Below are 17,361 nucleotides of genomic sequence, written 5' to 3' on the forward strand. Positions count from 1 at the left end.
TAGTAGGTTTCCAATATTCAGACCTAACTTTATGAGACCTGTGCACTAAGTTTATGTAAATAAAAGATTCCAAGGAGCACAAAGAAGAAGAACAAAACGCCTTAATGTATTTGTGAGAGGACACTTTGTGTACATTTGAATGTAATCTATTGCTAATGTAGATCAGCCACAGTTCCATAAAATAAAGTCACAGTAATCTCATTAGAACTATTTTTGGTCTATAGGTCATGAATAACAACATGACTATACATATTATGTTTCTGGTATATAGTTATCTATTCCTCATAGCCAATGTTGTGCCATATCTCACTATATTGACCGGTTCCTCTGTCCTCCACGTCCTCTTGCTGTTCCCTAAACCATAATTTGGTCATCCGACTGTTTGCAACAATGTCGAACCAAAGGGTGCATTCGTTTCACTTTACAGAGACATCCCGGGCAAACTGTAAGGGCCTGTAAGTGGCGCTGCACGTGATGGGTGTAGACCGAATAGGACAACGGGTATTTGACATTTCACCGACCGCCTGGTACTCCTCATGTAGATAATCCAGCGCTCCCACAGGCGGAAATCGACCGCCATTTCCGGAAACTACAAGTCAGCTGCTGGAGGTGTTTATACATCCATGGTTTATCCCTGAATTAGCTTGATGGCAAACGTCGTCATTGATTAGGGTGTTTTTTCTTACACTACAGGCGTTGTTGCTGGAAACAGTTGAACGGTTGTACAGTGAAAATCAGTGTCAGTCTGTAAAGATGAAGTCTGCGCTTCTTCTCGAGGCTCTCTCTTTAGCTTGTTTTGTGCTATTAAGCCAAGTGACAGCGAAGGTAAGGCTAATTTTAGCTAGGTTAGCTAGCGTCACAGAGCAAATGATGATGATGATGATGATGGTGTAGTAAACCTAATGATCTTCTCTCTAAATCTCCAAGGATTAATTGTCTCTTGAGTCTTGACAGTTAGCTAACGTTAAGAACAGTTTAGCTAACTCTCCATATCCCGGGATTTGGACTTTCCAGCGGCGATTATAAACGTCGCAAAGGTTGCTAACGTTGAGCTGCTGAGTTATGTGCCTATACTGTGTGATCATATGACAGCTGCGCACCCCCAGCGGCCGATTATGATGGTGAACTGAGCTATAGGTTCAACGAAAACTGAACTCCTTACCCCAGAGAAGGCTGGATTTATTGCGTGGCTGTTGTATAAGACCGCGTCAGGTTGTGTCTGTCCATTAGTGTATAGCGTTACTGTATGTGTGTAGGGAAGCTAATATATATCTGAAACTGCTCAATCACTAACCAACAATGTATTTAGATAGACGGACAGTATATACTGCCACTGTGCAACTGAATGTATAGACAACAAGACAAACAAGCTACTACTTACTAACAAGAGCTTTTTTTATACAGCACTTGTGAAGTCAACAAAGTGCTTCACATGAATTAGATTAAGAGAACACACTAAGATAAAATAAAACGGTAATTACTATATATATATATATGGGTATGTGTGTGTGGGTGTATGTAATGATAATGACATAACATCAATATAGGAGGATTCAGTAGCAAAGGGAAGGAAAGGAAAAAATAATGAAACACTGAAAAAATATAAGCTTAAACCAGATTGTGAGTGAAATGTGTGACGAGAGAAAAGGAAAAAAATAAATGAAAAACAGATCTGATGCATGTGATGTGTCTGTTACAGAACTCTGAAGACATCCGTTGTAAATGCATCTGCCCGCCGTACAGAGACATCCAGGGACACATCTACAAGCAAAATGTTTCTCTCAAAGACTGGTATGTCGAGTGACGTGACGCCGCGCTGTCCATTTCCCGCTTTCTGCTGGCCTATTAATGTTATTTTCTGTCTTTTCAGTAACTGTCTCCATGTGGTTGAACCCATGCCAGTTGACGGAAAAGATGTGGAGGCTTACTGTTTACGCTGCGAGTGCAAATATGAAGAGAGGAGCTCAGGGACCATTAAGGTAAGCTGACAGTGAAGCTTGTGAGTCAGAGAGTGAGGGATTATTCACTACATTTGTTTGTCATTTAAGTCACTGCAGGGCTACATTTCAGTTGGCCTGTAAAATGCCAAAAAATAGTGAAAAATTACCGCAATATTTCCCTTAATTTGAATAATCTAATTGTTTGTTTTGACAGCAATTAAAAAATTAAATAATTAATAGATTATTAAAATAGCTGCAGATAAATTGTCTGTCGTTCGACTAATTGTTTAGTTGCCTGATTGTGTTAGCAGTACCTGTCACTTAAGTCGCTGTGTTTTCTGTGATTGGATAAACACTTGTTGAAAGAACCCAAAGCAGTCACTAATCATTGTATGCATTTAGGTTACCATCATAATGTACCTCTCCATTCTGGGCCTGCTGCTGCTCTACATGGTCTACCTGACTCTCCTGGAGCCCATGTTGAAGAGGCGTCTGTTCGGACACTCGCAGCTTATCCAGAGTGACGATGATGTTGGGGTATGTGTTTCTCTTGCAGCTCACAATAAGAAAGTGCAGTAATGTTCCATATCATGGTAATTACCTTAATTACCCTTCTACCTATGCGTCAATAATGTCCCTTTGTACCAAATCTCACATGTTATTTATCCTTCAAGGCCATTAAGGAGGTGGATTTGGAATGTGCCACAAATGCCTCATATCACCAAATGACACATGAAAAACAACAAGTAACTTCTGAATCAGCAGCCATTAGCTGAGATCAATGTGTAAATGTCAAGTTTGACAGCAGTTTGTTTGGGCAAAGTGTTACAGCAGCTGGTTCCCTCTGAACAGATCCTGCGAGCTGTACTGTATGGCTGAGACCTGCTCCAAACACAGGGAGTGGTGCATAGTTTTTAAAGTGCTTTCTCACTCAGTATCAGATCCATTAGTAACCACAATCACAGGCAAAGAGCTGCAGCAGTGCAGGATGCAGGCAGCGTCAAACCATTTTGTGCTCAGATTAGCTCTACATGCTTTTGTCACTAACATGATTCTTAAACATGAAAATGAAAGACCAGGTTTCTTCATCTGGTCGTGTGATCACAAGAAGGCGGGTTAATGTAGCTACAGTTCTGCTGGTTGTTTATGTAAACACAGGCATTACAATGACTGAGAACAGGAAAATTTGCTCAAGCAGTAACAAATGCTCACTCATAATATCGCTTAACAGGTTAAGCCAGTTTCCACTAAATGTATAGAAACAAGTAGAAATGAACCAACTTGGAGTAAACAAGGGTTTTAGAGTGATCTCACAATTGCAGTGCATGCAAAAACAGATTCAGGTTTTTTGCCTTTAAATGTCCAACAGTAATCGAGTAACTCGTGTAGTTGTCATTTCCGTTCCCGGCTATTTCAGCGAACAAGCATGAGCTCAAAGTGCATAGAAGAAGCAGTAAATCGATTTGGTGTGACACAGGGTTCAGATATTAAGAAAGGAAAACAGTGAGTGTCTTTGCCTGAGGGGAGAGGGGGAACTGTTACTGCCTTTCTGAGCACTCTGTGTTTTCACTGGCAGAGTTCAGGAAAGAGGAAGTGTTACATGAGAGGTTGCTCTGAAAAACAAAAAAGCTTTTGCTGTAAAATGTGACCAAGCAGTAGAAAGAACCACAATGTTTCACACAGTCAGTGACACTGTGAAGACTGCCACCAGAGTACTGCCAGAAATCAGGGTAATGCAAGAAATGCTACTGTTCAGGTTTGCTGTTTATTTGGAAATAATGGAAGATATTAATGAATTTTGCGTTCACTGTGTTTATGGCTCAGCAGCAGAACAGGAAAATTACCACCATAGAGAAAGCGTATTACAGTAATACTACAATCTTCTGGCCCAGAGCTTAGACTATTTGTGCACAGGAGCTTATAAAAGACCAAAAGAAGTGGAGAGAGATTTGTAAGCAAAACCAATACAGCCGGAAGCTCGGCTGCTCCATTAATTACAGAGGAAATGCTGGGCTTGTAATGTTTAGTCAGTGTTTGATAGAGAGAGGCTGCCCGACTGATAACGTTGGTCACAGATGGCAGCTGTGATCCTCCCAATTGTGTTTTTGCATTTACTTTTTTTATGTGTGTGGGGTTTTTTTCTGCAAGTCACCACAGCAGCTTTATTTTTATGGCACTTTTCAAAAACAAGTTATGAAAAAAATAAAGAAAATTCAGTGATGAGAATAAAAGTAAATAGATAAAACAAAACTGAGCAAAAAGCAGAGAGACGCAGAATAAAGAACACATTAAAAAATGTCATTCTAATTTGTTTTAAAAGGCATTTTATGGGGTAATCAGGAGCAATACATATAATGTATGTATTTGTGTGTATTTCACTTTTAAACATACAGGTAACCTTTATAAGAAGCTAAAATTGGGGTTTTATGTATCTGAGAAGACAGATCTATGATTGATCTATGTCATGCTTTTTTTTCCCACCATTTTGTGTTTGCAGGACCAGCAGCCTTTCGCCAATGCTCACAACGTTCTGTCCCGCTCACACTCTCGACCCAACATGCTGAACAAAGTGGAGCATGCCCAGCAGCGCTGGAGGAGGCAGGTCCAGGAACAGAGGAAATCTGTGTTCGACCGCCATGTTGTTCTCAGTTAAACTGCCGCACAAGCAAGCGTTACTGGTGGAGCAAAAAAGAAAAAAGAAAAAACCCCACTGTGACAGAACCCTCAGTTTATATCACTTCCTTTCTCTCATTTGTGGTTTGTAGCTCATCAGATGTGACTCCTCTGAGGTGAACATGGTGAAGAAATCTGGATCTGTAGAGCAACAGTCCCTGGCAGATGTGTAATCTAAGCTGGGAGCTCTTATTTAGTCTGCAGGCAGCACAAGAGATCACAGAGAATTCATTTTTGCACAATTTTGAACGAACAGTCTTAAGTGGTGTTTCCAGAAGCTGAATTTCCCCTCTGCCTGCAGTTGGGCTTGCAGGAGCGCCAAGTCACAGGAGAAGTTGCAATGAAAAATTTGATGTCATAGACTAATAAATGTGAGATAAAACACAAGAGTAAAACATCCAGATGTTGGCTGATGCCACTCATCATGGCTGGATAACTGGACCAGTAATGACCTGTTAACATGTAGCTGGTGGGTATTTCCCCCCAAGAACTAACTTGGAACTACTGCTCTCACCACAGGAGAAAGGAAATGGTGTAAAGCCTAAATCTTTCAGCCTTCTTTTGAAGATGCATGTTTTATAATCCGTCTTTTCTAAGTGTGTTTTCAACCCTTCATTCCTACCATGATGTTTAATGTCTGATAACTGGTGTGAAATCCATCATTTAATGCGTTACATGGCATTTGATATTTACAAGTAGTTTCACTGAACCTCGTTGCTGAAATGGGCGCCATTTCTTGGTGATGTCATAGTAAACTTAGCCGTGCTGTCGATCCTCATCTGTTGATCATCTGCTGAAATCAGTGCCCTCTTCAACTGCCTCAACAAACGTCTTTTACTTTGGCACGCCTGTGTGCTTGGTCAAACTTCGGTTCCATTATGAAGGTCCTTATTATGACAGCGGTGTTACTCTGAGTTCATAGAAGTTTATTTTGTGTATATTGGGGCTGTGTGGGCAGCGTGGACGATGAACCACTGCTGGGAGACCTATGAAAGTGTTCTTAACTATTGTATATGTGAACCTTTAACTTTGAAATAAATTTATGTAATATTTGTGATTCTTGCATTCGTAATGCAGTTGCTTTAACTAAACTAGACCCCCCCCCCCCCCCCCCCCCCCCCCACACACACACACACACACATATTCTCCCAGCTTATTTTGTCATAAATTTTTTTTAACCTTTATTTATTCAGAAGAGTTTCAATGAAAGCAAAGCTGTCTTTTCCAGGAACACCCTGTTCACATTCACATTTACATGTCCACACCTGGAAGCTGCTCGGTGCAACCACACAGCAGCTGCACTGGCTTTGCTCAATGGCTCCACAATGGTGGTAATGAGGGAGGGGCAAGTGATGACTTTCACATATCCCCACCCACATTTATCTTACCAGTCCAGGGGATTGAACCGATAACAAGCTCGCTTCTCTACCCTTCAAGCCACCACAGCCCAATCAGCCAGTATTTCTGCCCTGGAGTTTTACTGCGTCAGGTTTGCTTTACGCCTGTGATCATTGAAACACTGTTGTTTTGGGACGCAGTCCAACTTAAATACTGAAGGTTAAATTTTTTTTTGACACAGTCCAACTATAAAACAGGGCCTAAACATCAGGTAAAAATAGAAGAGCTAAGTTTGGACCCTCAATATTTAAAAAGCACACATATGTTGTCATATGACCAAGCGAATTAGCCACGAGTCAGGGGTCCCTGAGGATCTGGGGCCACATTGGTGATATGACTTCTAGCTGTAAATCTCTGACCCTTTTGATGATTTCTGTTCACTGTGTTGGCAATTCAAGACACTGCCAATGGAAAAATACTCTACAGGGACTCAGCTCTGGATTCATCTGGTCAATAGAACTTCCTATAAGTACTTTACAGACATGTTTACAGTTTGATTTGGGGAAAGATACCTTAAATAACCCCACCTGGTTTATAGTATATAACACATTCAGACTGAACTTCTTCAGTTACTGTATTGACTGAAAAACTGGAAACAGTCGAAAAATGAGCAGATTTCTTCAAATCTGTTGCACAAAACTGTGACAACATCATTTGTTCTGCAAATCTTTACAAACCCTCAGTATCTTCTAAGCAAAGTGATTTCCATACAGCTGCGTCATCATTTCCTGTGCAGTCTACTTTTCCTTTTTTTCCCCCCTCATTGCGTGAAGTTATACGGAGGAGACTATTTTCCGCAGGAAAAAAAAAAAAATCAGTTTTCAGGCTGCAGAGACAGAGAGCGACACAGAGACTTTTAGACAATGGATCTTTGAACAAACACTGCAACAGCACAGAGAGACAGGTAGGCTTTCTTTGTTTCACCTCATTAACTGTTGTATGCATAGAAATCCAACGAGATTTTACACTTTTTAGTAACTTTGCAGCATCTTTACACAGCTGAGTGGATAAGAGAAGAAGACCTTCTCTTTGTATTTTTGAGTCTGCTGTGTTGTTGACATGATGAACATGAAGTTATCCACACACGGTGACTTTGATCGACGTTGGTGAGCTGTCTAATCCTCTACTTTGATGTTTAGAGGGGAAACGTAGCTCTTCTCAGCTTTACTGCTGTATTTGCATAGGTCGGCCTACAGGGGGCGCTTCAGCCTTTGAATTTGATCCATCTAAATAGACGTCGTCTCATGCAGCCCTCAGACAGTGTGGATGCACTCACCTGTGCTCACCTTTTCCTTCATGTCCCTACAAGTTTCAATTCAATTTTTTTCTGTCTTTCTGAGACAAGCTCATCCTACACACACACACACACACACACACACACACACACACACTGCCATGCACAAACTCCAGTGTGTGACAAATTACACTACATTTGCCCTCAAGGTTTCTGAGCCAATAGTCAGACTGATGTTGTAGCTGCTGTGCGGTGAAGAGCTAAAAACAGACTGAGATAGAGGAATGTCCTTGTCATAAACCTTCCTCCCTGCTGCTCTGCTGGCACGATATGCAGCGAGACTGCAGCCGCAGTTATTCAAAGCATTTGTACAAAAGGTAACTCGGTGTTAACTTGCTGTCAAGTGAAAGATGAAACTTCAGGTATGCAGATGAAACACTCATCAAAGAATGACCTGGCTGGTCACAAGTCAGAGTAAAGTGAATAGATGATTGTTATTGGTACATACTGTGACAAGTCATCCTTGCCAACACAAACACAGAGAGTATTATTTCAGTGTCATTGTCTATGTTAGGTGATGATAGATTGAGGGATGCGTTTGATAGAAGCTTTAACTCCGTGGGATTTAAAACTGGCAAAAAAACCCCCGAATAAAAACCATGCAGTCAAAACAGGTTTGAAGTGTGCCTGCGGCTGTAAGCTCTTATGGATCTGACTAATCAAACAGCATGATTACATTCCTGGTTATTCTCGCTGAACAACCAAAGAACATCTCCAGTAACAATTTACAAAGCCAGAGAGTTTTTCATTCAGATATTACAAAAAAAATTAGATGAAAGAGAAGTTGCATGCTATTATTTTCAGACACTTTCAATGAGACACTTGCATCTAATTGTGTTCAGTTAGCAGAGGCCTCCTCACGGGCTGTGTCTCCTCCGTCAGTGCTGTCAGGAGCGTTGACTCGACACGTCAGCCTGACTCAACAGAATCCTGCCTCAGGTCTGTTTCTGAGACCATTACTGCTCCGCACGTATTCTTATTAAGAATGAAGCCGGTAATAGAGTTTTTGCTGTTCTCTGCTCACATGGGTTCAACATTTTCAAACTTCCCTCGAACCCGTTGGCACGTCCAGAAGCTGAAGGGAAGGATCTGTGCTGAATTTTTTGGAGTGTAGGTGGAAAAATCCCCATAGAGCTGTGGAATAATCCCCCTGAGTGTTTTAGGATTTGGGATTCACAGCGGATCCTTAACAAACACACGTAAGGTTTAGGGATTTTATTTGAGAAAATAAACTCCTGTGTGACTGTGGCTTTGGCAGGTGTGTAATCATGAGAATAAAGACCAAAGATTTACAGCATCAGAGCTCTGCGGCCAACCCTGAAATGTCCTGCAGCTCTGAAATAATGTACATTAAGCTATTGGAGCTTTGCACAGCACTGTGGGGAGTCCTGTCATGGATGTCGGGACTTCATGATATATGGTATGTGTTGACTTGAACTTTGTGTCATGCTCCCATGTCGTGAAACAAGAGGATGTGGCCTTTAATGAGAAATGCAGATGGCACTCAGACCGATGGAAACAATGAATTCCATGAGAGCGTAAGCTTATGTCACGTCCTGGTAAAACATCCCACGAATAGCAGTCAGCGGCTCTGTCTTTTGTGCTCAGACAGAGAGGGTTCGCAGTGTTTTCAGGAAGGACAATCTTTTTACGAGGCCTTGAAAGGTTTCGAGTGGGTCTCTGAGAAAAGCAGCACAGCGGCAGAGCTCTATGGGCTTCCTGCTGACTTGATGTTACGAACCGTGATGACGGATGTCTGGGTTTTTGTGACTTCCTCTGTTCCCAAGTCTGTGGGATGATAAGACACCCCGAGTGACTGAAAGGAGCAGGTTTTATGGATGAGTAGTGCTTTGGCATTCGGTGTAAAGATATCACACGCGGCAGCACGGGAGGATACGTGGATTTCATGTTTGATGTCGTGAGGTTTGGAATCCGTTTGCCTGATATCGGCTGAACAGGAGCTCTTTGGTGCTGAGCTTCATAGTTCAACTTTGACCTTGGAAAGAGCCGCCAAAGCAGTCTCCAACCAAGGTCCACTTGCTTGTTCTTGAGCTTTTCTGTATCACACAGTTGTCATCAGCAGATTAAACTTGCTGTTACTCTGTGGTGTTTCTTTCTGGGACAAGGCGCAACTAACAACCTCCATCAGCTGACTGTCCAGCAAACAGAAGTCCAAGCTTTGTTTTTAATAGAGTGAAACGTGATGATCAATCAGATTCAAAGAAGTGTCAAAATCAGAGGATTAGCTAGAAAACAAATGGTTTCTTCTTAGAAATGTATTTTGTTTATGTCTCGTGTCTTGCCTTTGTCTTTTGTTGTACAGCTCTGTGCATATGAACAAGCTCTACTCATGTCCTTATGTTTTATAGTGAGCAGACAAATACCTTTTAATGGACACTGACCGCCTGGAGAAGGAGAAGCATGCTGTACATGTTTGGAATTCATGTGGCTTTCTCATGGTGTTGTTGTCTGCTACATGAACGTGCACACTACGCAGCCTGAAATGGTTTTCATGAGCTGACATGACAAAGATGCTCCTTATTTTTCTGTGAATGCTCCCGAACCGCAGCACAGACAGAGTTAAGTGCTTTAATTTGGTTGGAGTTAAGTCAAACCTAGAGGGGGGATATTACACTTTGGGTGACTTCTTTCATTTTTGTGGTCGCCTCAAGTTTGGACCTGTGGTTCTGCTCCACAGCAATATATGATGTACTGAGAGATGTGCAATAGCGGAATGTAACTATGTACATTTAATACAACCCCGATTCCAGAGAAGGTGGGATGCTGTGCAAAACACAATTAAAACAGAATATGATCATTTACTAATCTTTTTTGACAAACACTCTGAAAACAGCACAAAGACAACATATTTAATGTTTGACCTCATCAACTCCACTGAATTTTGTAAATATCTGCTTGTTCTTAATTTGATGCAGCAACACATTTCAAACAAGTTGGGACAGGAGCAACTAAAGACTGGTGAAAGTGTGGAACGCTCCAAAAACACCTGTTTGGAACATTCCACAGGTAAACAGGTTCATTGGTAACAGGTGATAGTATCATGAATGGGTATGAAAGGGGCATCCTGGAAAGGTTCAGTCGTTCACAAGCAAGGATGGAGCGAGGTTCACCACTTTGTGAACACATGAATGTATGAAGGATATTAATACATGGGCGGTGAAACACAGTTGGTTTGCAAATGACTTCATTCTGTTTTTATTTCAGTTTTACACAGTCCAAACCTTTTTGGAATCAGACTCATAAATTATTGTACATAAAGAGCAACTCAACACCAGGCTGAAAAGCAGCGTTTCACTGCCCTCTCTGGCTTTTTGAAGTGCACCTCTACATCACTGCAGCAAGGTGAAACCACAGCAAAAACAAGATTTTCATGGCATGTTAAGTGGCGTTACGTGAGAAGTAATTCTTCTGATGTATTTGTGCTTTAATTATTACCATTTGCTTTGATTTTTTACTGCTAAACTACATGTCTACTACTACATGCCCAGCTATAAACAAAAATACTAAAGATTAAACGATCCTTTCAACCAGCTACAACATTAAAATGCTGTCGATGTGTAAATACATCAGTGAAAATAATAAAAAAGTGTATTTCTAACAATTTATCACTGACAGTGGCAACTTTGCTGCATAATATCAGTGTATGTTTTTGATTAAGCAAGATCTTCAATGCTGAACCAGTGGTGGAAAAGTATGTTTGCTCATGTGCTGTACTGAAGTACTTCATTTTATGTTGCTTTCCACTTGCACTCGACTACATTTGAGAGGGAAATATGTACTTTTATATCACAATTATAGTTGATACTTACTTTTTAAGATTAAGATTTTCCGTTCAAAGCCTATCATCATTTTGAAGTTAAGGATGAATACTTCTCCTATTGCTGACGATATGCCTTAAATATATAACAAAGTCACTAAAATGCACGTAGGTGAGTCAGTGTGTCCGTGCAGCTCGGTTGCACATCTATCTCAGACAAATGAAAGACATCTTTGTGTGGGTGTAATGTATTCCTGTTGACCGGCGGGCCCAGCGGAGGCTTTCAGCATGACAATGTGTTGCAATGCGGCCAACATGATTTCATCCCATCAGCAGCCTTCAACTCGTGAATATTCATCCGCACTCCGCGGCCCACCGTAACAATAAACAAGGGAGAGAGAGCGGCTGAATGCCCGGCGGAGGGAGGGCAGCGGGTGGGGGGCAAAGCCCGAGAAAAGCGGGGGGCAAACAACCCGTTCCCATGGCAACAAGTCCTGCCTCCCACTCTGCAGCAGGCTGTGAAGAGGGGAGAAAGGAGAGAGGAGGGCTTTTTTTCTTTTCTTTTCTTTTTTTTTTTTTTGAGTCGGTTTTGGTTGGAAAGACATAAGTCGGAGTTTATGGAGGAGGGCAGGTAACCAGCCAAAGTTTGTCAAGGCGGAGGGGAGCCGGATTTGTGCGTCGCGAAGGGATTATAATCTCAAAATGTCAGCAGCCATGGATGTGAGGAGAAACTCGGAGGTAACACACAGCCGCCAGTTTTTCGAAAACAGCAGGAGGATTGAACTTTTAGCCAGCGGTTAGGAAACCGGTACCGGGAGGGGGAAAAGCCTAAAAGTTGTGTAAAAAAAAAAAAAAGTAGCAAGGTGCGCTTAAAAGTCGCCCCAAAGCTCCACAATGTGACCATATTTGGTCATAGCAATGTTAGTTTAAACCATGAAGTGCAACAAGCGTGCTGAAACAACCAGACTGGCTTATTTATTTGTTTATTTTTTTTCAGCTGAGTCTTTTGAACGACGAAAAATGTCCCGGCGGATGCGAGCAGCTACTCCGTGGGCTGTAATTAGACCAAGTTATCGCTCAAATAGGCAAAAAGGCAGATAAGCCGGATCAGATCTGTGAACTGGGACTTTTCCTGGTCCAGTTTGGACTTCAGCGGTTCGTGCTGGGAGATAAAACAAACGTGAAACTAAAAGTGGGACTTTCATTGTGTCTGAACATGCTGATGGTCACAGTCAGAGGAAGAGATTTATAGGAGATTGTACTCATGCAGTTTTCTTTGTCCATGCTCTGTGTACTGTACATGTCATATGCAGTACACACACACACACACACACACACACACACACACACACACACACACACGTACAGACATGAGTACTGCATTTGACATACTGCACGTCATGTGCAAAACAGCTAAGATTTAATGTAGTAATCTGAAGTGGCAGTAATTATGTACGACAAAATGCAAAGTTACATACTTTCTGTTCTTACCACAACATACTCTGTAATTATTAGTTTTACCCTCTGACAGCAACGGCAGATTTAACATCTGCTTGTTAGTTAGTTAGTTAGTTAGGGGGCTATAATTTTAACGTGAACTCATTTTCTTTATTTTAATTTTACACTTAGTAGCAGATTTCAATGAAATTTAATACACTACTACTTAGTCCTCAGGCTAAGCAACAAGTGGTTGGTTTTTGGTGCAGATGTGGATCCAGGAATCTTTAAAACGAATTCCCAACACTGAAAAATGTGCATTTCTGAGCATTTTCTCTGCTGTCTCATGAGCTCCTTCATCTGCTGACTTGAATAAAAAACGCCTGATTCATTTATCACATGATTATCTGTGTGAATGTGGTGCAGATCCAGATTCAGATTATGTAGATTTAAAAAAGAAATAAAAAACTCACACCTCTAGAACAACACTGGTGAAGACAAGCTCTCACTGAGTGCTTCGTGGTTTAGAGATGGAAAGCTCTGGGTCCACCATGAATGTTCATATGAGTTTTCTTAAGAGATTACAACTTAAACCCTTCTGATCTTATCTTATAGACTATAATGCAAACTCCAGGGACGTGACTGGCTTTCTTTAGCTCTCGTTTTCTCCCTCAAACCCTTTCTATTGTGCAGATCAAACAATGACCTTCCCCTCTCACTGGACGGGACTGTCAACACAAAGCTATTGAGGAAATTCTTCTCTGTTCTCCATTCAGTTGAACAGGAGTGAGCTTGGCCTGTCACCACACACTTTTAAAGGGAGGGTTGTTCACTCAACATCACAATGAAAGTAACTTTCCTCTTCCCTGGTCTCTATCCTTCCATCCAGATAGTTTTGGTGCTTGACATGACAGTGCTGTTAGGTGTGTTGTATCAGAACTACAGCTGATCTCATTCAAAATGTGCAAGCAGGTGAGAGGGAAAGGTTTGCGTTTTGGAGTGATCTGCCCCTTCAAGGATGTCTGAATGCCACCAATGATGAGAAATTGTGATAAGTGCATTTTATGAAACTTTTTTCAACAGGCATTGGCAGAATATTAAGTGTGTAGGTGATCATTTGAGCAGCCTTTTCATAACTGCAGTGGTGGAGGAGAGTGTAGTTAAATGAAATGTTGCTGGAAGAGTTAAATCTCATGTTATCCTGATAGGTCTTTGAGAAATTGAGCTTAATCTAATGCGCTTGCTGTTAATCAGTACTTTCCAGTCGTACACTTAAATACATGCCTGAGAGTTGATTATCGTTAGATAGGAACAGCTCTGCAGGAACGGCCCTGCTCAAGGGAACCTCAGCCACAGTTGTTGAGAGGAGGGAGTATTTCTATGTAATTTCTTTGAAGCGGTCAGGTATCCACTCGAGCGTTGTTCAAGTCACAAGACCATCTCGCTCCAGCTCAGCTGAAGTTATCAACCACAGAGAGACAAAGTGCTTCTTTAGAGAAGAAAATCTACTTCCACTTTTCATTGGCCCTCATGACACATCCATGCTGATATTGAGTTATATTTGCAGCCTAAGCTGCTTGGGCCTGGCTGCACCATGTGGGTGTGTTGTAGCACAGCTTGAAGTTTGACCCAAGATCTACTTAACCCTATTTTTAGTTTGTCAGTTTGTGTTGTAATTCAGACATGACAGAAAACAATTGTTGTTGCTGTGTTGGTGTTTTTCTTCTTTAAAGACATGTTTGGCTGTGTGTGCTGATGGAGTATGACAGGCTGCCCTGATGCCTGCCAGTGCTGGCTGCCGTTGAACGCTTGTATGGTGACATTGATACAACTCTGACCTATAATCCCAGCCTCTGACTTTGCTTTGACACTTGTTGCCATAGATTGGATTCTACTCTGTGATTTACACAAAAATCAAGTCACCTTGCCTCGATGCAGGTTGCATCTCTTAATTGACATTTCTTTAGATTTTGCTTGTAATAACAATAAACTGGCAGCCACAGTGTGATAGAACTTGTGTACGTCACAGTATAACCTGTTGTCTTCATGCACTCTGCATCTAGTATATTATTGGGATCACCATGTCAACATTTACACACCATGAGATGTTTCGCCTTCATTTCTCAGGATGTTAGTTCATTGAACATTGTTTGCTCAGATACAAGCAGTTCGCCATTGGCTTTGAATTTCTCGCTACAAACATTGTCAGCTGTGTTTGTGAACCTCTCAGCTCCTAAACACTTGTCAGAACCTGTTGATATTCGGGATAAATGGTACATGCTTCTTCTTAAAGCTTGTAATTTATAAATCTTTCTAAAGTAGACAGCCTATAATCTATAGGAAACCGCTCATGGTTTTGTCTTGGGGCATCATTTTCACAATGCCATTAACCAGCGCAGCTTGACGTGGTTACACAAATTCCAGATAATTTAAACCAAAAGAGCTGAAGCTGTTGAGCCTTGTCATTATATGATGGTTTCCTGTATGAGGTCAATTCAAGTTATCTTAATTCATTCACTGACTACTTATGTCAGGAGTAATAATGTTAATGTGAGCATTGGAAGCCAGAGGACGGTCTAAAGTGAGTTTCCAGTCATGTGTTTTTCTTCACATCTTGAATTAGCGCATTAAAAAGTCTGAATGACAAAACATGTCATTTGATCTGTACACTTTAACAGCTCCACAAACAGCTAAGGTAAATGTTTCCTGAACTGCTGCTTCTAGGTTTAAGTTCACCCAACTTAAACTACTTAGTGAAGGTTAGGAAAAGAGAAATTTTTGAATAAGTGATGACATCGCACGTCTCTTGTCTCACTCTTACACTCTGTTCAGAATATTTACATAACAGCTGTTTATGAAAGAACAGTGTTGCTTTTTTTTTTTTTTGCTGATGTTGCTTATGAATTGCACAGTTAAACTGAAACATCCCATTTAATACCAAAGAAAAAAAAATCCAGTCTTAGCTCAACATTTTTAACTTGCTTGAAACTGATAAACACTGACAAATCTGCCCTTTGTAGAGAAAATTAACTCAGGTGATGTGTAAGTTGTCATTGTTTTTGTTGGCTCAGCTAAACTCTGACTTCAAGACTGGGACAAATAAGAATGCATCTTATCCACTTCACGTCCTTGGAAAGTCACAGACTGTGTGTTAGAGGTCAGCTCCGTGACACAAATTCTAGCCCCCCTGCTGCAGCTCAGATGGATATAAGCCCGTTTTCCACATGCCTGCCTCTGCAGCTGTGCATGCTCATATCTAGGTTACACAGAAGGGTTTTTCCTCTTTTCCACAAAGAGAAACTATGCCATGATTACTTTGAAAAAAAGAGCTGAAATGGGTAAAAAAGAAAAAAAAAAAAGGAGATAAAAAAAAGATTCCAAGAATTGGTTCCACCTGGTCAGTTGAGCTATATCGTGGCACCGTGGCGAACCATGTGGTGGAGTATGGGGGTAATTACACAGGCATGGCTATGTGCAACTGCCAGTAGCATCAACCTTGGTGGTTTTCCTTTACATAGAGATACATTGAGGCTGTCAGAGCCTTAAACTGCTATCCAGAGACACCAGGTTATGCACAGAATATACATTCAGGGTATAATTCATCAGTATTTTAGTTTCAGCTGAGAGGTTCTGCTTTTCCATCATTTCTGGCCAGCAACACATGGTGGTGTGTGTTTACACCTCAAATGTACAGTGTGTGCATTGTGAAGGCTTTTATGTGGTCTGTATTATCCTGGGTCCAGTATCTAAGAGCTGAATTCCTTTCCACCGGGACATTTATGCAACTCATCACCCACAACGCTCAGTTTAACATGATCCGACTCAACCAGCTCAATTCTCTTTTTGTCTATAGTGCACAAAACTGGTCTTTCTGCAGATATTGAAACAATGGCGTGGATCGGTGTGTGGGCTCGTGTCTGCCAGTGAGTTGTGATGCCCAGAAGGAGTTGAGAATTAGCAGATATTTTCACTCTTCCTTTCCCCCCATGCTTCTTGGCTGCCTGTTAAGCTCTTTGGTGGTTTTGAAAACCTTGAAGTCAGGTTGCTGATCAGCAGAAACTGAGGACCAGGTCAGCCAGAAAAGCTGAGCAGCAAGAGACAGTGGCCTCTTTTTATGGAGGCTGTTGTGCCGGCTGTGTTTCAGGACAAACAAAGATCTTATACTGAACCCAGTCACAAGCTAATGAAAGTCCGTCCATCATGACGTCATAAACATGTTACATAAAACCGTGTCGTGCTCTCATGGTCTGAATGTCGAGTGTTAGGTGCTGAGAGAGCGCGTATTTGAGTGCAGTCTTTAGTGAATGAAAAAAGAAGCCCTTGGCATCAGGTCCAGGTGTTTCTGCCCCTCTCCTACGCTTTCTTTCACCCTCTGAAAACATTCTTTAATATTTTGAATGCGACCGCTGTCTGATGGATGGGGCAAATATTAGCACATTCCTGCATGTAGTGGAGAGAGCTATGTATCAGATGATCTGTCAAATGTGACAGGGCCAAGGACATGTGGACTCTTTTGAAAGATATTTTACCTAATAGACTCTCTGTTTCATGAACACACACGCTTAGGCACACACACACACACACACACACACACACACACACACACACACACACACACACACAGCTGATAAAAGACTAACTTTTTAACCACATCTCCCTCTCAAGGACATATTGAACACAAAGGGCTCTTTTATCCCAGCCCAAACAGTCTAATGGAGACACTGTTGTCGTACTATTTCATGAATATTTGCTCTTGTTGCTGGGGAAAATATGCGTCATTGATATGCCTCTCATGTAATCAATTAATACTTCAAGACGTGAACATGACAAAACCAGGAAAA

The 17,361-nt window shown here is 41.5% G+C and overlaps 2 protein-coding genes across 3 annotated transcripts in view; both read left to right on the forward strand.

Annotated features, from left to right (window-relative positions):
• Window positions 1-380: 380 nt before the first annotated feature.
• On the forward strand, window positions 381-5,670 carry tmem9b (TMEM9 domain family, member B). Its single transcript, XM_076728770.1, has 5 exons — window positions 381-825; window positions 1,700-1,791; window positions 1,871-1,979; window positions 2,343-2,477; window positions 4,438-5,670. The coding sequence occupies exons 1-5, from the start codon at window positions 754-756 to the stop codon at window positions 4,591-4,593; spliced, it is 564 nt and encodes a 187-aa protein (XP_076584885.1). The 5' UTR covers window positions 381-753; the 3' UTR covers window positions 4,594-5,670.
• Window positions 5,671-6,827: 1,157 nt separating this feature from the next.
• The window catches only part of dennd2b (DENN domain containing 2B), a 47,256-nt gene continuing 36,722 nt past the window's right edge, over window positions 6,828-17,361 (forward strand). Inside the window, exon 1 of one of the 2 annotated variants that reach the window (XM_076728720.1) lies at window positions 6,828-6,915. The gene's annotated coding sequence lies outside the window, so the exon portion shown is untranslated. Of the gene's footprint in view, window positions 6,916-11,586; window positions 11,822-17,361 lie in introns of those variants that run through there. The other variant, XM_076728713.1, reaches the window with a different exon arrangement.

Source organism: Chaetodon auriga, chromosome 1 (genome assembly GCF_051107435.1).
Source record: "Chaetodon auriga isolate fChaAug3 chromosome 1, fChaAug3.hap1, whole genome shotgun sequence".
Taxonomy (NCBI): Eukaryota; Metazoa; Chordata; class Actinopteri; order Chaetodontiformes; family Chaetodontidae; genus Chaetodon; species Chaetodon auriga.